The sequence below is a fragment of the Armigeres subalbatus genome, chromosome 3 (genome assembly GCF_024139115.2).
Source record: "Armigeres subalbatus isolate Guangzhou_Male chromosome 3, GZ_Asu_2, whole genome shotgun sequence".
In the NCBI taxonomy this organism is placed as follows: Eukaryota; Metazoa; Arthropoda; class Insecta; order Diptera; family Culicidae; genus Armigeres; species Armigeres subalbatus.
The window spans coordinates 40,016,358-40,043,257 of NC_085141.1; the positions used below are offsets into that span (position 1 = coordinate 40,016,358).

The 26,900-nt window shown below is 41.4% G+C and overlaps 4 protein-coding genes and 1 long non-coding RNA gene across 9 annotated transcripts in view; 2 read left to right on the forward strand and 3 right to left on the reverse strand.

Moving 5' to 3' along the window:
• Positions 1-3,720, reverse strand: part of LOC134220280 (zinc finger MYM-type protein 4) — a 44,974-nt gene extending 41,254 nt beyond the window's left edge. Inside the window, exon 1 of the mRNA XM_062699291.1 lies at positions 3,567-3,720. The gene's annotated coding sequence lies outside the window, so the exon portion shown is untranslated. The remainder of the gene's footprint in view (positions 1-3,566) is intronic.
• On the forward strand, positions 51-1,012 carry LOC134225081 (uncharacterized). Its single transcript, XR_009983157.1, has 3 exons — positions 51-176; positions 264-443; positions 779-1,012. It is a non-coding gene; the product is annotated as an uncharacterized LOC134225081 (long non-coding RNA).
• A 559-nt stretch (positions 3,721-4,279) lies between the features above and the next one.
• Positions 4,280-5,860, reverse strand: LOC134226011 (short coiled-coil protein B). Its single transcript, XM_062706522.1, has 2 exons — positions 5,606-5,860; positions 4,280-5,531 (listed from the first exon to the last, which is right to left on the reverse strand). The coding sequence occupies exons 1-2, from the start codon at positions 5,670-5,672 to the stop codon at positions 5,182-5,184; spliced, it is 417 nt and encodes a 138-aa protein (XP_062562506.1). The 5' UTR covers positions 5,673-5,860; the 3' UTR covers positions 4,280-5,181.
• A 9,212-nt stretch (positions 5,861-15,072) lies between these two features.
• LOC134223557 (cysteine-rich hydrophobic domain-containing protein 2) overlaps positions 15,073-26,900 on the forward strand; it is a 100,586-nt gene continuing 88,758 nt past the window's right edge. For 2 of the 5 annotated variants that reach the window (XM_062702731.1, XM_062702737.1), the window contains exon 1: positions 15,079-15,393. The gene's annotated coding sequence lies outside the window, so the exon portion shown is untranslated. Of the gene's footprint in view, positions 15,394-26,900 lie in introns of all 5 variants that reach the window. The other 3 variants (XM_062702739.1, XM_062702742.1, XM_062702743.1) reach the window with 2 other exon arrangements.
• LOC134221586 (uncharacterized) lies at positions 23,954-26,840 on the reverse strand. The gene is made up of 3 exons (XM_062700774.1): positions 26,385-26,840; positions 26,249-26,332; positions 23,954-25,879 (listed from the first exon to the last, which is right to left on the reverse strand). The coding sequence occupies exons 1-3, from the start codon at positions 26,838-26,840 to the stop codon at positions 23,954-23,956; spliced, it is 2,466 nt and encodes an 821-aa protein (XP_062556758.1).

A 26,900-nucleotide genomic window follows, 5' to 3' on the forward strand; every position in this document is an offset into this window, starting at 1 on the left:
GTTACATTAGATTCAAAGAAAATGCGAAATTCAAACTGGTAACACTGTCACTTTTTTGCAGAATGCGGAACGTGTTTTTGTTAGGAGCAAAAAAAAAACAATTATTTAAAAAGAAAATGCAACGGATTAAGTACTCTACTCACGAATTCGTAGATAGTAGATTTGGAGGAAATACGGTGCGTATTACTACTGGATGCTAACAGCATTAAACTCTCGGTTCAACTAACTTACAGCTCGACTTACAGTCTATTTTTTTCTTTCAGCTATTTCTGTCATATCTGAAGCAATTTCCCTTCTTCAGAATTCGGTCACATTACGGATGCCAAGCGCGCGGGTATGTCGGTGGAAAATCTGCTCAACCATCACACGTTCAAACAAGAATATTTACTTAAAGCTGAGTACTGACAAATGGAATATAATAACCAGTGGACTGCAGAAGATAGGTAAGACGATTAGACAACACTTTAGATGGTCAAGTTTGTGCAGCGAGTCGAGTCTCCCTCGATCGGTTTTTTTAAACCATTATTGACTCCCATTACAATAAGGTACAGGAGGGCTTGCTCGATAAACTTTATCAAATATGTATGTTGTCCTGCAATAGTTCGCAGTTGATCTCGTCCATTGCGACGGTTGAGGAGAAGTTCAGAACCTTCATGTTGGGTTTGGGAAAGGACAACGAATGCCCTAAACATTTCCCCGTCTAAATAGGAAAACCTATCCTTACTCAGACAGCTCTGTTCAAGTTCTCACGTTTCCAATTTTGATTTTTATCTTGCAGAGTTACGGTACACATATTATCGCTATGTCCGAAAACGTACTTTGACGGGAAAAGGCTCTACAGTGTATGATCGAAATGGGACTGAGGATGGAGTAAATCCGGAAGATGCAAATTAGCTGCTGTTGCAGAGGTTGGATACGCAGCCGCTCCCTTCCAATTCGAAGATGCGACACTGCTGCTGGAAGACTTGCTGCAATCTTGATTTATTTTGGACAATATAGGGGAAATTACGGCTTTGGCTGGTTTTGTTCTATTATTCTCAGGGGGGGGGGAGGGGTTTCTATAACTTTGCATATCAAAGAATAATATGGCTAAATTTCATGAAATTTGGTCAACAAAAACCCCCCTGACAATAATAGAACAAAACCTGCCAAAGCCGTCATTTCCCCTAGATTTATATTGGTATTTATTCCATCTGGCTTGAAGCCTTAATGAATTTGGATAAATAATAATAAATAAAATGAATTAGCAATCATTAATTTTGTAGTTTTGATTTAATCTAATCGATTGACAAATGATTTTATTATGCTGTTATCACTAGTCGACGGGCTATTCCAAATTTTGATAGCAGATCAATTGGATTGGTCAATTCTACTGTCAAAATTTGGGATTAACCGCGACCAGCGAAAACGGTCTAACTTTGTAATGAATTTATGTACAATGAGCCCTTCCATTTGGAAAAACAATTGGTCAACAATAAATTGTATTGTTAAGATCAGAAAACTATGACAATACAAAAACAATAGAAATTATTGTTTTACGTTCCAGAATGTATGAGATAAAATGGATTTTCTTACTGTTACGGTAACTAACAACCCTACTTTTCTATTGTGAAAGTCCCAATAACAATAAAATTTATGGTGCTTCACAATAAAATGTATTGTATTTGTATTGTAAAAATCACATTGCTTTTTATTGTCATTGTAATGTATTCTTTCGTATTGTAACAACAAAATTTATTGTTTTTTTATTGTACTTTTTATTCGGGTATACAATATAAGAAATTTCCGACCCCGTACTGCTAATCGTTTTTAATTAAATTGCTTCTAAAATTTTGAAAGAGTTTCAAAACTGTTTTCGTATGGTTCCTCGTGCAATTTTTTCGAATATCATCTTTTCTTTCCTTCTTCTTCGTGCAACATTAGACTGCCAATAGACCAATGCAAACTCTAACTAAACCTCACTTATTTTAACAGTTCACAGAGCTTGTTTACAAGGCGTTAGAAGAAAAATCGATGAAGGAAAAATTAAAATTCATATTCTTAGTATAAAATTGCTGTGATCCAAGTATTTCAGTGATATTCTTTGCATAGGGTAATTGTCCTATTTTGGGCCCCTAGAGGAAGTGCATCCCAATATATCCTTATATCTATTAAAATACAAGTTCGATATGGACGGAAATGACACCATTTCAAAGATGAAAGTCTTATTTATGAAATAGAAATTCTAAATGAGCTTCAGTAATTGATAAATCAGTGAAATTTGCCATTTTTTTAAATGAAAATATTCTTCATTTTGGACAGTGCAACATATTTTGGACCCCCAAATGTACACATTTTGGACACCCCCAATTTAGTCTCTTCAAAGTCGAATTTTTAATTACCCCGGTCAATTGAGTCGAAGCCAAATCTAATCTTTCGATTGGCATGCATCAATGAGAAGATTCCTGCGTTTTAAATTCACAATTTCGGCAAAAACTTATTGTGTACGTTCTGGGATTTTCAGCGATGTATACTTTTAAGCGTAACGCATTGTAACGCTCGCCTTCTTGAACAAATTAATTTCCTCGAAATTTCATCTAAATATCGCTTTTTCGCACGGGAAACCAATGAAATAGATGCTGAACAATGTTAATTTCCTGAATCCAATGGGGAAATTAGCAGCGGCATTGTTTTTAGTTCAGAAATCAGACAAATGTCGCCAGGAGGGTCCAAATCAAGTTGGTTACCTTATTCAGCATGAAATCAATCGCAAAGGCCATCTATACATGCGAATAAAATGACCAAACAATTTTATCGGAAGCTTCGCCAAAGACTAAAGGCCAGTATCGACTTAAAAAGTAGAGAGGTTACGGAATTTTGTTCAATATTACCAAGAGGAATTTTGACAACTCATCTGCATGGAGCAAATTGTCACCTTTACTTACGGAATAATCGAGCAGAATATTTTTCCGAAAGTAAAGTGACAGCTCCCATTACTTTGCGTGGGAACCTTACAAATGCCAATTTTGTGTTTTGTTCTTTTCATGTGGATACTACCGTAAGAATTTTGTTTCGATTCTTTACTTTTCCGATTCAGTGAACGGAATTTAACATGTGATTGAGATAGAAAAAGAAATTTCTTTTGAACACGATACCAACCTTAAGTCCAGGTGAAATAGCTCTGTGAACTGTCAACCTGTCGCTGTCATCATGCACTGGTCTATGACCCACATGGATAGACATGAACACTCATGCAATGCAGGCCGCATAATTAAAAACGTTTACATCAATCAATCATAGGCACACCGTGAAACGTGACATACTAACACTTTTAGTCATAGGGGTAATCGAACGAAAAGTTCAATGTTTTTAACGCAAGAAAATTCTACACTCATGTCTATCGTTCAAGCCAAAAGCTCATCTCGATTGTCAATGACCAAAATACTCCTAGCCCGGCTGCCAAGCCGAGCAAGCCGCAGCAAACTTCCGAGCCGAAAATGACGCCTTCTGCGGGAGGCCACTTGTTCAACACCGTTTTCTAGCACTGAATCACATTCTACGTTCCGAAAAACACCGACATTACTCACCCTTTTGGTTGGGGTTAGTGCTGCTTCCTGCTGGGGACGACGCGGGAACAAATACTTGCACTAATTTACACTATTTGTCTTGGGTGACGTTTTTCATCGACCACTCTTTATGCAGAAAACTCGAAAACTAGCTCGGCTGACCCCTCTAGCGTGCTGGGAGGTCGTTGAGAGTTTGATGGCAGGAGTGAGAAAGAGAATACTTTTTTCGGGCGTGCTGCTGTCGCGTGGAGCTTTTATGTTTATGTTTACATGAGGGCGGGTGGGGTGGAGGATGTTTTATCAACAATTGCATAGGGAAGGTGGGTAAAGATGGGTTGGCAATGGAAAGAAAAGTCCATTTGATGTAAGTACTGATCGATTATTGAATTTAATTAATTAATTTTGAAAATGGCAAGCTATTCATAATTAGTGGTGGATCTTTAAAGTTCAGCACTTTCAAAGATCTTTGAAAAAAATTCGTCTTTTTGAGATGTTGAACTGAAAATCCATCTGCCAGTCGATTCCGGGTTTAAGCTTAATGGAGTACAGTTCCGATGATATTAAGTTTTTTTTAACAGTTATCCGGTTTGAACGTTTCCCAAATAAATTTTGAATTCCTCATTTCGGAGAATTCCTTATTCTGACTAGTATTTTGGCTAAGAGGCTTGTATTTTGAAATGCTCAATTGATTGGAAACATTGTCATCAACAAAGTGTAATATTACAGTTCAAAAATCTGCATACAAAGCGTTGGATTTATTACATGTTAAAGCATTCAAAATTTAATAAGAGTGGAAATTATTTGATCACATTGTTTTATGTTAAACTTATACGCATACTGGAGTATTAATTAATTGCATTGGAGAAGCAAAACAAAAATGCATGTGTTTTAGGAAATCTATCTTTCTAAACGTCTTACAACTATAAAAAAACGAGAATTATATGCTTATTTGTATGGATATAAATAATGATAATAGAATTATTCGAGGAGTTACATTTGAACACAAAGCTTTTGACCTTGAACGATATTGCCTAAACGACCAGAAAATAATGATGGCGATTAAAACGCATTATGCGTAATAGACTTATAAATTATAATCAATAGTCTTTTTTTTCTAACGAACTCAGTTTAAACATAAAATTGAACCTGTTTACATCCCAGCTAACGCGAATCTATTTTAAGCGTGTCATTACTATTGCTCGTTCCGTACAAAATTACAACATTTGCTTTTTCAAAAAATAGACAGCAGCATCATCATATAGGATTACGTTTGTGGAATCTGTACGAAAAATTCCTTCCATTTAGTGCTAATTTAAGAGAATAGAATAGTGTCCATCAAGCAGCCATTTAACTGAGCGCCCTGTGCTATTTTCAAATAGGAAGTATCCCTCAAACTTGAACTGGAAAGCGTTTGTTTCTACTATGAATATTTTGTTCGTATCTCTAGCACCAGCGCACGGTGATCTTGGAAAGAGCAAAAAATAACTTGTTTTCACTCTTTGCCCTTTCCGATCACGCGAAAAAAAACCTCCGCTATTTAACTATACATACGTACGATTGTGTTGCTCTTTGGTCTTACTAGGAATTTCTAGATTCCTGATCCCGAACGACCATCCCCCTATCAGGCGAGCGCCCTTTACTTCTTCTTCGGAGCCGTCGACGCTTGGGCCTGGTTGGTTGACTGAAACACGGACGAAGCGGACATCAGATTCTCGATGTATTGGCCCAGAACCTGATTCTCGGAACGTAGCTTCAAGTTTTCCTCCTTAACACTGTCCACCCGCTGGGAGAGGTCGTCCAAGGTGTTCTGCAGTTCCAGCACCTGGGTTATCAACCGGGCGCGTTCCTCCTGCTCATCGGCATCCGGACCGTCACTCTCCAGGAAATGTCGCGGACTTGAGTTTCCGTTTGTGTACGAGCTTGCAATCGAATCCAGCGACCGTCCGTTTTGCATATACTTGGAGCTGTCGTCATCGTTGATAATCACTACCAAAAGGAAGAAGGAATTAAAACAAAAATCCTTTAGGTAGAGCGAATTTCTTCGGTCGTCCATGACTCACCCTCCAGGTCGTCGTCAGCCAGCGGAATATCTTCTGATGACTTGAGTGACATTGCCGAGGAATCCATTATTCGGTGCTCTGATACACGCTCAATAAATGCTATCACCACAAAACAATTGAATTTTCAAAGCAAAAATCAAAATTTTCTTATGATGAGATTTCGCGTTTAACTTTTTTCACCAATGATTTTTTGACAGCGGGAGCAAACTTGCGCACGAAAATGCATCCGTATCGAAAATCGAAGCCGCCAGCCGATGCAAATTTATCATCGCAGTTTTTGCAATATCATCGCACGCAATGAAATCAAAACACACTTCTGCACTTAAAAAAAACTATTAAAGTTTTCTATTGGGGTTCCCGTTACTACACCCAAAAAAATCTGCACGTTCTTACCACCTGAAAAAATACGTAGATTTTTTCCACCTGAAATTCACGTAACTTTTACCTGATTTTCCGGTAGAAATTTCATTCTACGTGAAAATCAGGTAAGTTCTACCTGAGTTTTGGATAGAATTCACCGGACACGTAAGTTTCACCTGAATTTTCTGAAGCATTTGCAGCTACGTGTGCACGTAAAATGTACCTGAAAATTCAGGTGGAAATATTGCGATTCTTTTCTTAAATCCGCAACCTGGCGCGCCAGTTACGCGCCGGCTCCCGTGCGCCGAGTTGTGCGCCATGCGAAAAGTAAATAAAGCAATGTCAAACAGATGTGATCTTTTGGCGCGGTTTTTCACATTCGCTTTTAAGGTATGCAACATATTATTGTCCCTCGATGGATAGTTAGGCTTTGGTAGAATAAACGGGATCTTTTTATTTTTTCACATTTGCTGCTATACTGCATTTGGATCAGTATACTGTAGTAATAATTCCCATTAGGTAATCGTGTGTAATATGTGATGAAATATTTTGCATTTCCGTAATCAAGGTACCACAATATGGCAAATACCTTAGCGGCGCACAATCGAGAGAGACAGAGATGAAATAGCAAAATGCTATAAAGTCTCGAGAAGCATAATAACGTTTAGATTATTTGGAGTGCACTCAGGGATCAAACAAATCTATAATAGTATGACAACAAATCTTTTTTTATATTTCCAAAGTTTAAACTAGGCGTAGTTTAAAGAGTAATCTATTGAAAATTATAGGTTAATCTATCACTGAATTGTGCAATTATATTTTCTAATGTATTGGTTGTTCTGTAAAATTTTCTGAAGTCACATTTTTCTCCGACTGCTGTTAGCAAGGCGGTAATTTTCGGTGTCGTATTAGTTTCAGCGATATTGGTTGTTTTTCGGATCTGTTACGGCCAGGGTTACGGCACTCTTTACTGCAACTGAAATAACGATCCGCGCGATTACCAAATAACATGGAATAATTATTCAAGAACGGATATACGAAGGCACAAGTTGAAGGTAGGTCTCAAAAATGATACACAACGAAAATACAGCTTATTGTGCTTTGATTTTAGAAAACTATGAGACTCCGGTACTTAGATCGTTCCAACAAGTTTCCGGCGGACCGTGAGAGTAAGTTGTGAAGAAGTCATGTTGTACGGAATGCCAGGAAACATCCTACGCCAACCAAAACATATTGTGAAGCCGTCGGGAAAATTAGATTGACACGTCAGAAGATGAATCTCCGGCGCTGGATATGGTTATACGTGGTTATATTGAGAGGAATTTGTCGTTTTAGGCGAGGTGTTTTGGGGCTAGATAAATATAAATGGGTCATTTGTTTTCTTGCGTTGCTCATATTGCCTCGGTATAAAATCTTTTGTAGCACTTTTTTTCTTATAACCCATTGAGAATAAAATGTTGAACGAAACAATGGATCAATCAAGGTAACTCATTTTGCACTCACCGCATCAAAACAGCGGCGGTACTGTATACGCATATTTCTATTCGTGTTGTTTTGACAGAACATGTCTACGGTGGCTCGATCTGTTCGTTTCATAGCGGCAGTTTTTGCTTATTGATTGATCCATTTTCTTGCGTCTTTTTATTTTTGTAAACTATGGAAAAATCAAAACAAAACAAAATTAAGTCGACAAATACTATTATCGATAACGTCGATTTATACTATTGTCCGTATAAATTAAAGTTATGCTAACCAAAGTATAGTCTGCGTATAATCGAAGATGGGGTCAACCAGGCAAATAGCGATTTAGAATGACTTTTAATCTATTTAGTATAGATTTTTCTCAGAGTGTAGATAAAGATTGTCGTTGTTGGGGTTTTAGTTACTAGATACACTGAAAATAATCTACACGCTTGTTCAATGTTCTTTCCCACGTAGATCTAACGTGTTATAATACCCGCTATTTTCATCGATGATCCACGTAGATTTCAATATTCCTTCTCATGTGTATCTAACGTGTCTTATTATTTTTCATTTTCACTTGCGATCCACGTTAAACTCATCGTAAATTTAATTGAATCGACACCACTTGCCGATCCTATTCAATATAACGTGTTTTGAACATCGTTTCCTATTTCTGTAGTATATTGAACCCTTCTATGAAGTAGAAAAGGAAAAACCGTGATGTGATGTCACTGCATCAGACTAATGCTCAGAATTGACCGGACAGGAGCGTCGACGCAAATTATTTTACTAGGAAGGTAAGTTTAATGTCAAATATTTACTGCATTCTTATGGATTATGTTCGAATTTGTAGGTACAGAAGTACACCTTACACGAGTGATTGCAGCCAGTCGGATATACCGGAACGGTCTCGAGGAGAATGTCATGCTTCCTGAAAGAGATGGCATATTCGCATATTCCGAAAAAAGACGGCATATTCTGTGCAGTTTTTCAGCAAAAAATATTTGTTGTTTCTGCCTCATTGTGTGCTTTGTACGTTAAACAATTAAAAAGCACCGCAATAATTACTTTTGCATACGATTCAATAGTTTTTCCGTGGGAAAACTGACAAAACGTAGGGAAACGTATATCCATTGTGACTCTCAAGGTATCCGTCAGATTCATGCAAAAATAAATAAATAAATAAATAATGGTAATGATATGGAAATGCTAATATCATCTTCCAAACTTGGACGTACATGTTCATGATAGCATTAGAGGCGAAAGTATAGAATTGATAGTTCCGTTAGGATACGGCAGGCATGAAGAATGTTTTTATAGAAGTCGATTTGAAAGCGAGCGGAGGGCAATATTTGTGATGGCACATATCGCACGACCTTCCTTCTGCCAAGCTCCCGTATGAAGGGGAGGGAAGAATATCAGTGTGGAAGCTGATATATCTCCACTGGCAAAAGGAAGGTGGTTTGACTTGCTCATATGCCATCGCGTGCGGAAGGATTTGCTATCGACGAGTACTGTCCCCAAATTTCTAATATGACATCAGCATTTAGTCGAATAGGATTTTTATTGCACAGTTCTGTTTTCTCATTGCGTCCGTCTCGTCGCAACCAACTTGGCTGCCTCGGAGAGAACAAAGCAGAGAAAGGCACTGCTGCTGTACCGTCGACCAATAACAGCTTAATTGATGGATGCCCCCACCAAGGGTAGTACACTAAATTAATGATTGAAATGAAATAAAATGAAATAATGGTAATTATAGCTAATTCTAAAATGTGTTTTATTTGTATTCGTATTGCTCACATATTGCTTGCATTTAGGAGCTAATAAAAAAACGAGCACCCTTCCAGACGTTTCCTACAAAAAGAATTCATGAAGATTTGACGTGTTTTTCATTTCTATTCTTTATGTTCTACAAATGCATCGAACGTTTAGTTTTTTGACATTTGACACTGGAATCACACGTTAATGTCCCATGAACTACAACTAGTGAAAATTCACGTGTGGAACCAGTAGTATGGGCGTGTATAATGTTTTCAGTGATTCAGAAATGATACAAGCAATGCGATTACAAATACTAACATACACTTTTCGAAAGCAATTCTGTTGTATACGTTGGTTGGGACGCGAGCAGAACGTAATGCCCAAATGCTTTTTTTCCCTAAATAGGTTCCTAATGTTCTAACAATGTTTAACATGCTTGTTCTGTCTCCATCCCGCGAGTAAGCATAGCATTTTTGTGGCGGGAACAACCTTGTGAACAACAGCTGGAGCTGAAATTAAATATATTCATAAATTTTATTACTCACAATGTTGAAATCAACGTAAAATGTAATTGAAATTTAAACAGATTAGTGTCGTGTCCGTAAAGAATATTAAATTCAGATTGAATACTTACCAGACAATACTCTCAGGACAATACCAGTTAAAATTTTTATTTTTATTTTCCTTTTTGCTTCTTCACATGGAGCACGCTTGAGTTTATAGTTTGACAGATGGAGTCGCCGAATCTCGGTTAAACTTTGAATTACCGACCATTATGGCAAACTTGACTGCCGAGTTTCAGTAATTTGTATAAACGTCATATTTATTCACGAGATATCAGTAAAAATAAGCTTTACCGATCTTGTTCGTCAATTTACTTTACCGAGGTAAAAAAAATTCGATTAAGTGTGTGGTAGCTAAAATATCTTTTCTTCGGTTCCCTTTGTTCTACTGTCTGAAACATGTGTGGTACCTAACTGTCAAATCGTATGTGTTTTTCCTTCATTGACATTTAGATCGCCAGCAAAAAAAATTCCGGACAGCGACAATGTTTATCTTGTAACGTAGATCCAGTTGAAAACCGAACTGAGCTCTCGCGACAATCGCATTTTATCCCATTTCCGAATGTCGCGACTACATCGCGAGTAGTGCGCATCTATGCCATAGCCGTGCGCCATCATGCGCACCACTCGCGATTCAGTTGCGACATTCAGAAATGGGAGAAAATGCAGGGGACTGAAGAGAAGGCTAATACGCCTACCCACCATTCATTCAATATGGCGTACAATGTTTTTGTTTTAATTTCGTTTGATTCATGATAATAAAACTTCGGAAGTATCGACGAGCTATTTTTCGACATAAAGAAGCCATACAAACACAAAAGGCTCGATGTACCTCAACTAATTGCAAGTTTTCGCCAGGAGAAGCTAAATGTCGATAATTAACACCGAGATTAGCACTAACTGCGCTCGAACCTGTTGTTGTTCCGCTGAAACATCTGTTTTTCTCCTGTTTGCTTCCCCGGAATTCAGTTAATTTTCGAGTAAAACTACGCAAAAAATACTGTGCCGCCCGAAACGATACTTCTATAAGACACGGATAAAATGAAATAAGCTATTTAGCTTACTGTTTAATCCTTCTGAAGCTTTTACAAATTTTATTTGTTACAGGGATTATTAATAAATTCAGCTTAGTTTGCTTTTTAAGCATTGCAATGATTTTATGAAAAATAAACTTTTGAATGCTTAACAAGCTCACAGTGTTAATATTGAGACTTGAGAAAAATATTCATTATCATTTTGTCGTTCAGCAAGGTGGGTCGTATCAAAGCCATATTTCTTGAGATTTTTTTCAGGTTGTTCCAGGGGATTTTCTATACCAATATGTCGTCATTCCAGTCCGGCTTGAGTCAGTGTTTGCACAGTCAGCGATAACTCCGAAAATACGCATTATTACACTTGTTCCGGAGTGCCACCGAATCGAAAAAGCAATTCGCAAGAGGGGCGACAGAAATTCCCCAAACCGAAGAATGCCGAAAAGACGGCATATCTGAAAAACATTACCGCATATCTTGTGCGGATTTTGGCGTCTTTTTTGTGGGATGTACCATCTTTTCGGGATATTTATTCCGGGATAGAGAAATTTATGGCGTTACCCTTGGCAATCCCAAAAATACAATTGGTTTTCCCATATAAGCTTGTGAGCAAGTACCCAAGTTACAATTAGTCTGCCAAATCAGACTGCTAAAAATCGAACCGAAATTACCCCCGTTCATAACTACAATTCCTCTTTAAAGGATCTATTTTTTGCTTTTGTTATTTTACGCTTTCATCCCGCTTGATTTTTTGTTTTCGTTTCTATCTTGGAACAACAAACCTGTCAAAAAAGAAGCCTCGCGTATATCCAGCTTTTTACGAGTCGGTGCCATAATACTTTGAATTACCCCTTTTGACACATGCTGTGTCCACTATAATTTTTATAGAAAGAATCTAAGCAATCGATGATTCGTTGAATTTTTTGTTGAAAACATTGAACTGTCATATTTTTTCTGGAAATTCGAGCAAATCTTTGAAACTTGGGTAAAAGTCATGCTGGTATCAAAACATATAATAAATTTCAGTTCTTTTAGGAAAATATTGATGGACAGAAGCCGGATCTAGTGGACAGATTACGCAGGGAATTCCGACGAGCAAATTAAACACAACCGCGGGAAAACTTCGGAATCACGCACGGAATGAAAGAAGTGAAACCACTTGTATTATGCGTCTTTATTCAAAAAAGGTTACATGTGGATTAAAAAAACACTCTTCTCTTTGTCCTTTCACTGTGATCTTTGTACAGGGCAAATGACATTGCGGCCGATAATGGTACATCGCCGGGGTACATTACATTTATCAAATATAAGCTTTGCAGGCGTGAACGCATTTGAAATCACGTTTATTTATATAATACATACAAGGACACACTCGTTCCGCATTAGTGTGATGTAACAATGCTGTTGCCTTATTTGTGTCAAAGTTATTATTAGCGGTCGGTCATTATGTGATCCTCCGGATGACTTGATCCTTCAGGATTTAGGAGTAAAATCTATGGTTTTGGGGCCACAAAACGTTACTCAAACAGGCACGCCTTTGGCATCTCTCGCACAGATTTATATAATCCCTGACTCAATTTACGGATAAAATACAATATGCATTAATTACAAAAGATCCTATGGGATGGACAGCGTAATAGGGTTCTGTTTATCACATTCTCAGCCCAACGAACGTCCCGTAATAAAAACATTTGCTGAAAAACAATAGCTGCCTATGGTATCCCACAAAGGCATAATACGGATGCCTGCCACAATGTTCATAGAACCAAATGCGATTCGAAAATTCAGGCGTGGCATAGTTTACACAGGTTGAAAACATCACAAATCTTTCTTTAATACGGCATTTTTCTAATATATTTTGATATTCATCAAATGAAATCCTAAAATAGAAGAATAGTTAGTAATATGAGAGAAAATGAGAATGCCGTAATTTTGTTGTTGATTTTACGAATTGATTTTTGTTATGTTGATTGAAAACAAACAACTTAATAAATCGCGTTGGCAACGGGGAAAATCAAAATTCTTTTTCATGGCTACCAAGATGTTATTAAAAATCAAGTTCACAGCATATGTCAAATTCGATTCACCCCTTGTTAATTTATGGCTAGCGTAAAAAGCTGGATAGGCTACCTTACACCTCGGGAAAATTTTCCGCCGGATTTTGGTCCCCGTGCATTTTAAATGGGGCCGGGATTTTGATTTTCCGTGCCTAAATTCCGAAAACATCGCATATGCAAAAATACATTAGGGTCTCGCCGACATTTCCCACCAACACGAACGCAGGTTCGTGGTTGCAAACAATCTCATTTGATTTTGCCGTGACAGCTGCTCGTGGTTGCAAACAAACCGAGTAAAAGTGTGAGTGAAACGTGCGTGTACGTACACGATCGCTGAAAGCCTAAGGGCCGATGCCCACGTAGCGTTTTTTCAACGCTGCGTGCACGTGGCGTTGAAAAAACGCTGGTGTGCAGCGGTGCGGCGACGCTGCGTTACCGCTTTTTCCCGATGCACACATGCGTCCTTTTAACGCCGTGTGCACACAGCGTTGAAAAGACGCTACGTGGGCATCGGGCCTAATGGGGAAAAAATCCGCGAACCAAATTCCCGAGGTGTGAGGCTACCTTATATTGCGATTTTTTTTCACCATTTAGACTTTCATGAAATAAATTTCGTCGTCCTCAAATTTCGCTTTCGATTTCACTATTGGCTACCGTGCGCATTTTACTTGAAGATCGTGACAGTTGCCGCCAGCCGCCTTATGTTTACATATTTTTTCATTGTTCTCAGCTCTCCAGCTGATCATGTTTACACAACAAAACCAGCTGGTGCTTCGATGTTTACATTCAGTCCCATTGTTCTCAATCGATCACGTGCTTATGAATCAAGGTAATCTAGAAAAAGGTTGTTGAAAATGCCTTCAAAGACAAAATTGACAACTCTTGAATTTCGTCAAGCGAATCTAATCATTCGTGAAAAATACAATAGTTTCGATCGCTTTAATATTAGGATTTAATTTTGATTTTGATTCACGTGTGTCATCAGTGTGACGGTTATACTCCTGTTCGCATAAAAATAAATGATTCGCTCTGAAAAACTATAAGCTGTTCATGTTCATGTGTGAAAAAAAAACAAGAATATTTATACAATGGGGTGTTTACTTTACATGTTTGGAGACAGCGGGAGAATATATTATAATGACAGTAGTAGGCAAGGTTGCCGATTTCTGACATTTTTTTCACTACTAAACGCGCTGCTATAACAGTAGCGCGACTGACAGGTGACCAAATTTGGTAGCGCGGTAAGATCGCTGCTATTTGATAAACTGTCAAACGTCACTGGTATGGAATACAGCAACCAAATTGAGAGTCGAAAATAGTGACCGATGCGGAAACGAGTGACGAAACTAAAATGACAGCGCTGTGCGGGTGATTTAAATACTCGCGACCGATATTCAAAGGCTACCTTACACCTCGGGAAAATTTTCCGCTGGATTTTGGTCCCCGTGCATTTTAAATAGGGCCGGGATTTTGATTTTCCGTGCCCAAATCCCGAAAACATCGCATATGTAAAAATGCATGAGGAAAAAATCCGCGGACAAAATTCCCGAGGTGTGAGGCTACCTTAAGGTAGTCTCACACATCGGGAATTTGATCCGCGGATCTTTTCCCCATGTATCTTTTCATATGCGCTGGTTTCGGAATTTGGGCACGGAAAATAAAATCCCCATTTAAAATGCACGGGGTAAATCCGGCGGAAAATTTTCCTAAACAACAAAGTAACCTCACACCTCGGGAATTTGGTCCGCGGATTTTTTCCCTATGCATTTTTGCATATGCGATATTTTCGGGATTTAGGCACGGAAAATCAAAATCCCGGCCCCATTTAAAATGCACGGGGATCAAAATCCGGCGGAAAATTTTCCCAATGTGTAAGGTAGCCTTAAAGGCTGCCTTACACCTCGGGAAAATTTTCCGCCGGAATTTTACCCCCGTGTATTTTAAATAGGGCCGGGATTTTGATTTTCCGTGCCTAAATCCCGAAAACATCGCATATGTAAAAATGCATGGGGAAAAATTCCGTGAACCAAATTCCCGAGGTGTGAGGCTACCTTAAATAATGATAAATAATAATCAGCGTCAAAAAATCCTGGATAAATTCAATGCATATTTTGGTTCAGTGCATCTAGTTCTAACCATTTTCGAAGCAGAGGCGATGTTATTTATCGCCATTCATCGCGTGTGACACGGTGTGGTGTGAGTGCCTTTTCTTGTTTTTTTTCTAATTGAGATGCACTGCGAGCTTGGGAGGAAGTCGAAGAACTCAAAGAAGTGGCAGCAAGGTTTTGTTGGTTCAGTTTTCTGTTCTGGTGGTGCTGTTCGATTTCTGGAGTGAGTTTACGTGAATATTTCCGCAGTCGAACGTTTATCTTCCTTGCAAAGTTTGTGGTTGTGAAATTTGAAATAACTGAAAGTCATTGTGCTAAATGTACCAATAGTTTGTCCACGAAAGTTTTGGCTATGAATTGTGGTTTTGTAAAAAAGAATGATGACTGAACAGTGCAGAAAGTGTTGCAAGGGCACTCAATCTTCGTGGGGGTAGTGATCGTGCGGTGAGTGATTTGTGATTACAGTGTGGAAACAAAAAATCGGAACACTGCCCCGTTGCGCTATTGATGTGATAAAAAATATGAATAAGTAATCATAAGAACGACTGTTTTAATAACAAAGTGGAATAAGTTTACCAGCACTGCAATCGAGAATGGAAAACAAGAAAATATCATTTTGGCGTTATGCAATGCCGGAGAAGATTGCTTTTTGTAAACAAATCGCCAAAATGTGAACAAATCCAGTAATTAATGCAGAGCACAATACTTTTGAATCTGTAATCAACTTGATCGCAATCGTTTTTTTTAAAAGAAAATCAAGGTGTTTGAAGAATGTTTGATACAGTAAACTCTTTCCTAACTGGGCGTTGACCCGTAAAGCTCTAACAGCTCTAACTAATTTCCAAATTTAGGTATATTAAGAAGTAGGGGCCCTCCTTAGCCGTGCGGTAAGATGCGCGGCTACAAAGCAAGATCATGCTGATTTTTCTTATTGCTGTTGCTTTAGGACTTTTTCTCACAGAATCTCTTTGGTAATGGTTATCACGACGTACGTCGACACAAGCGTTCCCTTTCATTATGTTTATCATAATGAGTTTGAGTTTGTGATCGGCCTTCTTCGGTAAACCAAAACGAACTAAGCTCAAAGTAGTAAGGTTAATTAATTATGCAAAAGAGTTAACACAGGATAATATTGTTTGAATTTGGAACTACTTTACCAAGCCTGGTAAAATAATTACCACAATGAATTTTTAAGTTCCACATTTAATTCTATCGTTGTCTAGAAATTGCGCTCCGTTCAGTATGCCGCGGGAACCACTGTGGTACAAAACGTACCTGGCTTGCGCCCTCGTTGCAGACATTCATTGATGGTGCAATATTATATCTCTTTCGTAACAATGCCAATTCGAATGGATATCAATCGGGATAGAGAAGAAAGTGTGTGGCAATTTTGGCGATTGTGTAAGTTTGATTTTAGAAGACTGAAAAGCGGTTCGGTTGTGCGGTTTTTCTTGGCAGGTGGACGTGAAATACCCATCGTTGTCGTACTCGATTTTTATTCTGTTGAACTGCGTTTTTGAATTTCAAAGGAACGAACAAAGGTGAAGAATCGCACAGGTTTAAGAGCAAATGCTGGTCTCTGGCACTCAAAAATTTCTTAAGCTACAATTTTTATGTTTTCATATATGCTTGAAATGCTTTAATTTTTTTTAAAAAGTTGAATGCTCCTGCTAGGAGACAGTACTTCAATAAGTAAAGAAATATTTAAGAATTAATCGCGTTGATTGATTTGAATTTAAAATCACTTACATGGTATTGATACACAATTTCTTTGGTATGTCATCCTTAAAATGTCGGAATTATTTCCATAACAATATATAACAAGTAACGAATCACACCCCCAAAGATAGAACAATGTTTGTTTGGCGATATAACCTCTTCCGGTGTTAACAGCTTAACATTCCTATATGAAATGATCCAATGAAGGTTCCACACCAAAGTCCTCTAGATACTAATTATATTCTAGACTAATTCAGCATCGTTCTTGTATTAAAAACAGAAAATAGCTTTTCATCAAAACTTCACCCGCTACCGACTTCCATTTTGGTTGAACTTGAAGTAAACCAAGCGACAAAACGAGTTTTACAAGGTCGAACGGTTTTTTGATTGGAATTAAAATATACTTTTTCGAGTTACACTCAGAGCCACAGCTGAGCGCCACACCGCATGCAGTCTTGGAATACAAGAAGCATCTATACTTAGTTGTTCCGTTAGTAGTGGTTGAACGCCGTGCGTGGTCCATGTAAAAGTTTTACATTGGTTCTCAAACGGTTGGCCGCGGAGCGCTATTGTTGTTCGGTTGTTTTGTGTATCAACTTCCTAATTCTAATTAAGATGGCTGCATTGAATCATGTCTTCGTAGCGCGTTTCGTAGCTATTTGATATAAAATTCTTGCGCGGTTCATTCTAGAACCTTTTAGTGTTTATGACTCCTACGAAGCGGTGCAAGAACAAAAAACTTTGATAACGATAGTACGATTGCTTCTCCCTTGCTTCGACTCCTGATATACATATTCGTGAGCCTATTCCCAAAAGATTTTCATCCCTTTTACGGACGAACGAAATTTTCGAACAAATGCAGTTCGTTCGAATCGTTTCCCCATTAGATTTTGCTGGCGAAAAAAAAAGAATGTACATCAGCTTTCTTTCAAAAGCGCGTTCGTATAAGGGTGTTTATCAACTATCTGAACTAACTGATCCGTCGTTGATCGGCCTTCACAAAACCTGCCTGGTATTTGCCGACGAAGGACTCCTAAAGCGGTCTCAGTCTGTTAAACAGGATACGCGACAGGATTTTGTAGTTCAGAAGGGTGATAGATTTGGTATATTAGGCCATCCAACCAGCCGGCAGACAGTTCTTCATCCTCCCATATTTTCTGGAAAATGTGGTGGTTGATTGATACAGCTGCTAACTTCCGTGTTTGAGGAGCTCGACCGGGATCTCGTCCTTCCCAGCAGCTTTACTGTTTTTCAGCTCGTTTAGAGCCATCTTAACCTCGCCCAGCGTCCACTCGACTATGTCCATCCTGCTCCTTAATACACATTTATTTTGACCGTTCAACAAATCTTCGAAGTGCTCCTTCCACCATAGTCTTGTGACCACATGCTTGCCACATGTGGTCTGGACACTACCCCGGACAACCTAGTTCGGAGGATGTGTAAAGACGAAGTTGGCTGGAACGCCGTTTTATCGGCTATCGCCCAAATCGTCTCGGAGCTACACAGAAGGTGGCGCGTGGACTCAAGGATGGCTAGTTCAGGCGCAAATAAGAGGTGGTCCAAGGGATCGGAGTCGGCTTCATGGGTCATACCGGTGGTCATGCTCTGTGGTCGAACTCGATCCTTTTATCGAACAAGTGGCCGCGCGAAGAACAACATGGTATCGTCGCTTTCGCGGCGTCGGTCAACCGGGCGGGTTCCGAGCCCGAGGACGGAAAGGGATCCTCGTCAAGGCTGGGGCAGGCGTAGGCCTCGCGTCGGCAAGTCCCTCTGTGTGCTGGCGAATAGGCCCTATCGCAGAAAGGTCAATTTGGGGTGCACGCGGTATCATCATTCTTGATACCAGTCGTGCAGAGGGAAGCAGGCGCGAAGTCGACCCTTCCCACCTTCCGAGGACATAGGGCGTGGTAAGGCCACCTGGAAAGCCGGCAACGCGCTGGCACGATACCATGGTGTTCTTCTAAAAAAGCGAGTTACGATGTTCGGTGCTAATCGCAGCTAATCTCGAGGGTGCGTTGTGCACTGGCCCCCCTTTGAAGCATTACTTTCTGGTTGTACTGAAGGGACTATGGGCTTGGCGGCAATGGAAACGGTTTAGCGGGTCGGGGATGTAGTCATGCCTCCCTCGGTGATCCCTAACCCCGCACTTCCTGGTCAACCCAGGATGTCTGTTGAGCAGATTCCCCCTCCATTGTTAAGGAAGAAAAAAAAAAGTCTTGTCTGTCAGCAAATTCCCCTCTCGGTCATTGCACATGGCGGGCACTGGCGCAGTCTTATGCCGCGCGCCATTGACAGTTGCGTAAAACCTCCGCATATCGTTTCTATCCATGTTCTCCTGCGTTTCAGCTATCATACTTTCTTCATGTTGCCTTTTTTCTGCGGTGAATTCGTTTCTTTTCTGCTCTCTGTTAGAACGGGTACGAGCCACTAGCATTCGACTCCTAGCAACATTTTTCTCGTCCGTCACTCGTTGCCATTCCTTATCAAACCAACCATTGCGTTGGCGTCACTGTGCAGTGCCTAACACTTCCTGCGCTGTTGTAGACACAGCTTCGTGGATATTTTCCCACAATCTGTTGACGTCGCCAGATTCGGTGGCATCTCCTATCCGCACGTTCAGCTTCTGGTGGTACTTTTCAGCAACTCCTTCAACTGACAAGTGTTGGATATTGAAACGATGCGTTCTGTTGTTTCGTGAATTCGTGACGCTGGAAAGTCGCGTCCGTATTTTTGCAACTACAAGATAGTGATCCGAGTCGATGTTCGGACCTCTGAAGAACCTTACATCTATAAAATCTGAGAAATGTCGTCTGTCGACCAGCGCATGGTCTATCTGTGAGCAAGTGTCTCCACTCGGATGTTGCCTGGTGTGTTTGCGGATATTCTTACGTGCGAAATAGGTACTGCTTATTGCCATCCCAAAGAGGTAGTATTTTTATTTAAACACATTGAATAACATTTATTTTGTTCAGATAAATTCGTTCCGATTGTTACTATCAGAAACTTGATATATTTCTACATCTGATAAAATAAGATAGTTTAAAAGTTAAGCAGAGAGGCAAAACTCTCTTGGCTTCCGAAAAATAATTCTTTGTCTAGATAAGGCAGAGGTCATTGAATAAGCTGAATTGAAAACTGTCTCATTGCGCATCTTGACTCGACAGCTTTTTCATACGACATTTCTCATTGTATTTCAATTCAATTATGTATGTTGAAAAAAAAACTGGACATATTGCCTCTCATGTAATTGCAACAGTCACAAAACACAAGCCGCCGTATGCATCTGTCGTGAGAAAAAGCAGGTGATTTGGTTTTGAGCGCAAAACATTTCTCTTTTTTTAACCAGGCGGCTGTCTTGATGTCTACCCTCTAGTCGTGCTTATTTCTTAATTTGTTTCATTTAAAGATAAAATCAATTGCTTGCTTTTAATGTTTTATTAAAATTTAATAATTCTGAAACATATTTTCAAGTTATATTTTTTTCAATTTTCGTTTAAATTATCAGCCGATTTGTCATGTTCCGCTAGAATCTAATGAGATAGACCGCTGGTGCGAACGCTTCTGGCGTGGTCTGTTTTTTTTTTTCAATTTGGACCTGGTCCAAATGTGGTATAATTTTGGACCAAAAGTAGACCACTGGTGAAGTAGCCCTCTAACGGAATTTTTTAAGGTTTCGATTTTTAGGATCGAATCTCTTCAGTTTGGGTTACAATGATGATGTCGTTCTACTTTTCTTCTTCACATACAGGCAAGGATCAGCCTCGGAGGGCACATCATTTATTGACTTGAATACATTCTCTATTTCAATGGTTCCACACACGGGCTAATTGCTTGAGTCCATAAATACTTTTCTTCAAACGTCAAACAATATTGGCTCCTCCTGTTTGGTACATTTCCGGCACAAATGGCAAAAATCTCCCGAATTGAGGTGAACGTGCCCCTGGAGCCGACGTTCTGATACCTGATACAGGATTCCATACCAGCTTTTCATAATTCTGACTTGCTGCTGTATGAGGATCATCACCGCTAGACGAATTGTTTCCGGTAACTAATCCTTGTGACATTTGATGATGACTATCACTGTTGTCGAGGTCGTCGTTGAGTTCTTCGCTACATTAGTGCTGTCCAACGAGATCTTGAAGTAGCACGAAGTTTCTATCTGTCCTGCTCATGCCCATTTGTTCACAAGAAAGAACGAGCAGGACGGGAACAACTTCGAGCTACTTCGAGCTGTTCATTGGACAGCACTATTGTCAGTAACATCTTCGCATTCTGGAAAACGATTGGACGGAAATCCACAGCTAGGAAGGACAAAAATTAGGCAACTTGTTCGGAAAATAGCTTTCTCTACCACTTCGTCTCAACGTTCGTGATTCTGGAACGTGTGTGACTGGGTGCCTCCTAGATGTTTGAATCACTTCGATTTTGTCGCTTGTCACTTGTTACGGGGTAGAACTTTTCGGAGTTCGTTGAAGCAAATCTACACCTTTGTTCCCGATGTGATTAGCTCAAAGAATCGGTCTCCTACTCAGCAAATTATAATTTCAGAATGACAAATTAGCATATAGATTTTAGATTTAGGGTTTACCTTGATCAAATCGCCTTCCTGCTGAACCAAAACAATGACTTGCTCTTATCTTATGATATGCAGATGGCTGTCAAACAGTTGTCGTTATCATTCACTCTCATACATTCGCATCCGAAACGTTATCCATTTCGGGGGGCGAATCGATGGACGCTCTTGCCGCAACATCCTCCCCCTTGTGCCGTCTTTGCACTGGTTCGTCGGCACCATGTTCATTGCCGGCAACGTCACCACGTCCATTGCTATCCGTTTCACCACGATCACCAACATTCAGAATCGCCAGGTTGCAAACCGCTCTTCGCTTCAGTATCCCAGATGATGTCTCCACATCCACCTGTCTTACCACGCCGTCTTTTCCCGGATACGTACGAACCACGCGACCACGAATCCATTGGTTGCGAATCTTGCCCGCAACTACCTGAACCAATGCTCCTTCCTTGATAGCAGGAACGTCGATGAACCATTTTGACCGCCGAGATATTATTGGCAAATACTCAGCGATCCATCGTTTCCAAAATGAGTCCAGTTTGTTCTGGATCATCTCCCAGCTTCCTCTTAACGCCTTTCTGTCATCCACCGGTGCTTTAACTGGTTGTCGAACTCCACTGGAGCTGAGCATCAAAAAATGATTTGGTGTTAGGGATTCTTGGCCTTCGTTATCCAGTGGCAAAAAGGTTAGTGGACGTGAGTTCACCATATGTTCCGCTTCGGCTAGCATTGTCAGGAATGATTCATCGTTCATCTTGCGCAGGTAATGTTCCGAGAGCTGTCTTGACGGAGCGGACCAACCGCTTCCAACATCCACCCATATGCGGGGCTGCCGGTGGATTGAACCGCCATTTTGTCTGAGCGTCCGTGAAAGTGCTACTCAAGGTAAGGTTGATGTCTCGTAGTTCGTTTTCAAGCTCCCTACTAGCGCCTATGAAGTTTGTACCATTGTCAGTGTAGACTTCTTGGGGTGCTCCTCTGCGAGCGATGAATCGTCGAACCGCCTTCTTACACGAGTCGGTTGTTAAAGAGTGCACCACCTCCATATGTATTGCTCGAACCGTTAGGCACGTGAAGATGGCTATCCAGCGTTTGGCCGCACTGCGGCCGACTTTGACCAGGTAGGGTCCAAAGTAGTCGATGCCTATAAACGTAAAGGGACGAAGGAAAGGTGCTACGCGGCACTGAGGAAGTCATCTTTGGCTCTACTGGAACAGCTTTGTAAACCCACTGGCAACGTTTGGCTATGGCTCGGATTTATGCTCGAAGTTTCGGAATATAGAACCGCTGACGAATTTCGTTCACAACCGTTTCGTTGTTGGCGTGACGAAACTTTCGGTGATACTAATCCATCAGCAAGTCCGTGATCGGGTGCCTTCTAGCTAGAATAATCGGAAACTTTACATCATATTCCACGCAATCGGCAGCAGCAATACGGCCATCTACGCGCAACACTCCATACTCATCTAGTATCGGTGGAAGATTGGCTAGCGGGCTGCTTCGGCTTACTGGTTCTTTATCTTCCGGTTCTAGTTCCATATTCCGTCTCAATGTAGCTACGTCATCTGGATAACAATCGGACTGGACCAATCGCCAGAGATGCTTCTCCGCATCCTGAATTCTCGCTACTGATGTTCTCGGAATCCTCGTTCAGTCTTCCTTTGATTCGTTACAAAACCTTCTCGCTGAAACGGTAGATATACGCCACAGTACGTAAGAGTCGTTCATATTTAGAAAATCTAGAGATATCAATCATAGGAACTCACAAAAGGTGACTGCAAACATACGCTGATCTCAACTCGTCTTTTGTGCCTTCCACTATCCCGAACTTGTCTACTGGCCAATCGTCTTCTTCATCGTACAGAAAAGCTGGTCCACGTATCCATCGGCTATCGGGTTTGCAATTTGGACCTTTTCCCCATTTCGTAGCTTCGTCAGCGACGTTGGCCTTTGTTCCCAACCAACGCCACTCGCCAGTCATGGATAAGCTCAAGATCTCGTTGATTCTGAAAGCTACGTATTGCGTATAACGGCGAGTGTCTGACTGGATCCAGGAGATCACGGTACTAGAGTCGTTCCAAAAATACGTACGCCTAATCTTCACCGAATGACCGTCGATGATTGCCTTCCGCAGGCGACCTTCAATCACGGCAGCCTGTAACTCTAACCGCGGAACAGATGTGAGTTGTAGTGGAGCTACTTTTGTCTTGGATGAGACTAATGCACAACGTATTTGTCCACGGTCTCGAACACGAAAATAGGCTGCACAGGAGTATGCTTGTGCACTTCCATCGACAAATATATGGAGTTCCAGGTCTTCGTAGCAAGCTGGATCATATCCCGGAAAGTATCCTCGAGGAATTCTTACGTAGTTTAGTTCTTCCAGAACCTTCAGCCACTCTTTCCAACGTTTGAATAGGTCGCCTGGTATCTGCTCGTCCCAATCAATCATCGCCCTCCAAACATCTTGCAGCAGAATCTTGCCTTGAACAACTAGCGAACCTATCAGCCCCAGTGGATCATAGATCTTCATAATGAAGCTCAGTACCTTCCTTTTTGTCGGAGCGATGTCGCTTATCATCCGTGTTCTGAACGTGAAGTAAAAGAGATCTTCGCTTGGGAGCCATGATATACCAAGAACGCGCTCGAAACCATTCTGGCTATTCTTGGAAAGGTCTTTTACAGCGGCTGAACTCACTTCACCGATTGCTTCTAGGATTGATGATCGGTTGGATACCCAGTTGCGTATGTGTAGGAGACTTGCGGTAGACGAATAGTGGAGCGCTTCGATCTTCCCTTCTGATTTTGACTTGCAGGAACATTTCTTGTTCGTCGCCAGAAAACGCGACTTCCTGTCTTGAACGTAACGGACAGCTGCGGGGTCAACAGTTCAGGACCCTTGAGAAGCATCGTGTTTAACGACACTCCGCCTACTTTGGCTGCCGCATCCCAAATCACTCGTACCTTCCCAGATTTATTCGGGTTCTGTACCACTCCTAGCGGGAGGTACCAGGTACGCGCTGGATCAAATGTTTCCATTTCCTGCTTTGTTACCACATGAACGTAACCTTTCGTTTCGAAGTCGGCCATCTGCTGTCTTACGCTTTCGTAGAGCTGTGGATCTTTTTCTAGACGTCTCTCGAGACACTTTAAGCGACGCTCGGCCATCGATCTACTGTCCGGGAACTCGTAGTCGTGCAGATCGTGGTCGATCGTATCAGCACAAATGTGCATTTGCCGATGTTGTAGTTGCTGTTCTCCCCCTTGTACGCGACCACATACAACCCAGCCGATGCGAGTCTTTGTAGCGATTGGTTCTCGCTCGTTTCCTTCACGAAGCTTCGTTGTGGTAAGCAGGTGCGAGTTACTCAATCCAATTAGCAGTCCAGGAACGGCCTTCTCAAAACTCTTGACAGGAAGATGCCGCAGGTGCTCGAACTCCTTTGTCAATTGATTGAAATCCAATGACTGCTGTGGCAACCCCAGATTCTTGACGGTGTACACTTCGGACAGACTGAAGCGCTTGTCGCTTCCGAGCTCCGAAATACTCAGCGTATCTATTTGCGTAGTTTCGATTTTCTTGTTGATTCCACTTGGCCAATGAATACACAAAGAATGGGCTGTGCCGGTTACTCCAAGTTCGTTCGCAATCGTTTGCTCCACGAGTGTTGCACACGAACCATCATCTAGAAAGGCATAAGTGTTCACTGCGCCATTCTTTCCGTGCAATGTCACTGGCAGGATCTTGAATAACGTTGACGAAATCGGTTGGCGGTGGATGGTGACAGTGGCCTCGGTGGAAATCGCCGGCTGCTTCTTAGGAGCTTCATAGTGGAGAAGGCGATGATGGCGTTTCTCGCAATCATTGATCCCACAAACCTCACCTTCACATGGCCAACGGTTATGGGAAACAAGGCAGCGGCGGCACAATTTATTGTCCTTGACAACATTCCACCGACCGTCGATAGAAAGCTTCTTGAAGGATGCACAACTTGCAGCAGTATGGTCGTAAACATTGCATAGGGGACAGTTTTTAGTTGATCCGCCTCGTTTGGCTTTATCGTTCTTGGCCACTTCGCGCCGACCGCCGGAGTTAATAGTCCGTCCCGATTCCTTCTGCTCCAAATCCTTGCCTTCGTGGGTAGCATGAGCATTCACAAACGCTTTGTCCTTCGTTTTGCTCTTTTCATCCTTCGTAGGCCTTCCGGTGATGCAAAAGTTGGTGACGCCACTGGTTGCAGTCGTAACCTTCCTCATGTACTCGCTAAATGTTTTCAGGTCGACCACAGGCAGACTTTCTTGATAGAGTGCCCAGTTGAATTTAATGTTTGCCGGCAACTTGTCCACAAGCTCCTGCAGAAGGATCGGGTTGGAAAGATGGCTGCCCACTGCTTCCAGGTGGCCGCACAGATTTTGAACAGTCAAACCAAACTGGATTATAGTCTCCAGTCTTTCCGCTTTGGGAGCGGGTGTACCCCGAGCTTTGGTTTCTAAATTGTGAACAATTTGTTCAGGTCTTCCGTACAATGTCTGGAGCGTAGACAGAACTTGCGGCACAGTGAACGGATGGAGGAGAAAACTGTTGACCGCGTCCTTTGCTGCTCCTTTCAGCGACCGTTGTAGACGAAGCAGGTTTTCCTAATTCGAGTAGCCACACGCCACTGTGGAATGGTTATAGCTACTGATGAAAAGCGGCCATTCGATTGGGTCACCACAAAACACTGGAAGTTCTCTCGAAATCACTTGCCTTGCCGCTAATTGATGGGGTGTATGACCCGGCATCACCGGTTGATGATGAACGGACTCGAAAAGGTTCGAATACTTAGGAGCGTTCGGTAAAAACTGTGACTGCCCTAACGGATCTACTAAAGCAGGCCCTAACTGAGGAGTTACAATGGGTGTATGGGGTGTTCCTGATCTCCTATCCTGGCTATCGGCATTTGGACATGCTTTCGCAGTATTCGTATCTTGATTTGATACAATTTGTGCAAATTGGAAACCACTTACCGGAGCCGCTGGTTGGAGACTACTAACGGCTAAACCTTGTGGGGTTGATTGCGGACAGTGTTTGTGCTGTTCATTCGTCGACTGCTGCCCGTAGTTCAAGCGCAGTGAAACTTTGCCTCTCCTCGTCTCGCTTCACCTGCTCCTCGGCATACTTGAAAACCTTCAATCTGTTGACCAGGTCGAGCTCGCGTTTCCTCCTTACGTCGTCCTCCTTCTGGTGCCGTTCTTCGACGTCCTGCTGCCTCTTCAACACGACCTCTATTTCTTGCATTCGCTGCCTGTCCTGCTCTCGTTGATCCTCTGACCGCTTCAGCTGAATCATCAGCTCTTCCTCTCGCTTCCTCTTCTCTTGTTCTTCTTTCGGGTGCTGTTGGCGAATATGTTTATTCCGCAACTTAGTAGTTTCCCGGTGCCACATCGTAAAGGGAAGAGTATTTCCAATTAGCTTGGGGAAGATCTTCGGGATGGTGCCTGTATTTGACGCCTTGGCAGTCAGAGCATCCTCAGCATTCTTCGCATCAGCTTCATCGAGAAGTCTGACGAACGGTTCGATATTTACCAGCGGCAGATTCGGTAAATCGGACGACTTCATATTGCTAAGCGGCTGTTTAATTGGATGGCGTAGTAGTTTTGTCCACACCCGCACACGATA

What these genes read in the sequence shown, in the direction of transcription:
- LOC134221586 (XM_062700774.1), bottom strand. Translation starts at nt 26,840, where the DNA reads ATGAAGTCGTCCGATTTACCGAATCTGCCGCTGGTAAATATCGAACCG. An exon ending in TCAAGTATGCCGAGGAGCAG is followed by an intron (nt 26,333 to 26,384) that starts GTGAAGCGAGAC and finishes AACTACGGGCAG; the next exon opens with CAGTCGACGAATGAACAGCA. An exon ending in GTCTCCAACCAGCGGCTCCG is followed by an intron (nt 25,880 to 26,248) that starts GTAAGTGGTTTC and finishes TACTCGAATTAG; the next exon opens with GAAAACCTGCTTCGTCTACA.
- LOC134226011 (XM_062706522.1), bottom strand. Translation starts at nt 5,672, where the DNA reads ATGGATTCCTCGGCAATGTCACTCAAGTCATCAGAAGATATTCCGCTG. An exon ending in GGCTGACGACGACCTGGAGG is followed by an intron (nt 5,532 to 5,605) that starts GTGAGTCATGGA and finishes TCCTTTTGGTAG; the next exon opens with TGATTATCAACGATGACGAC.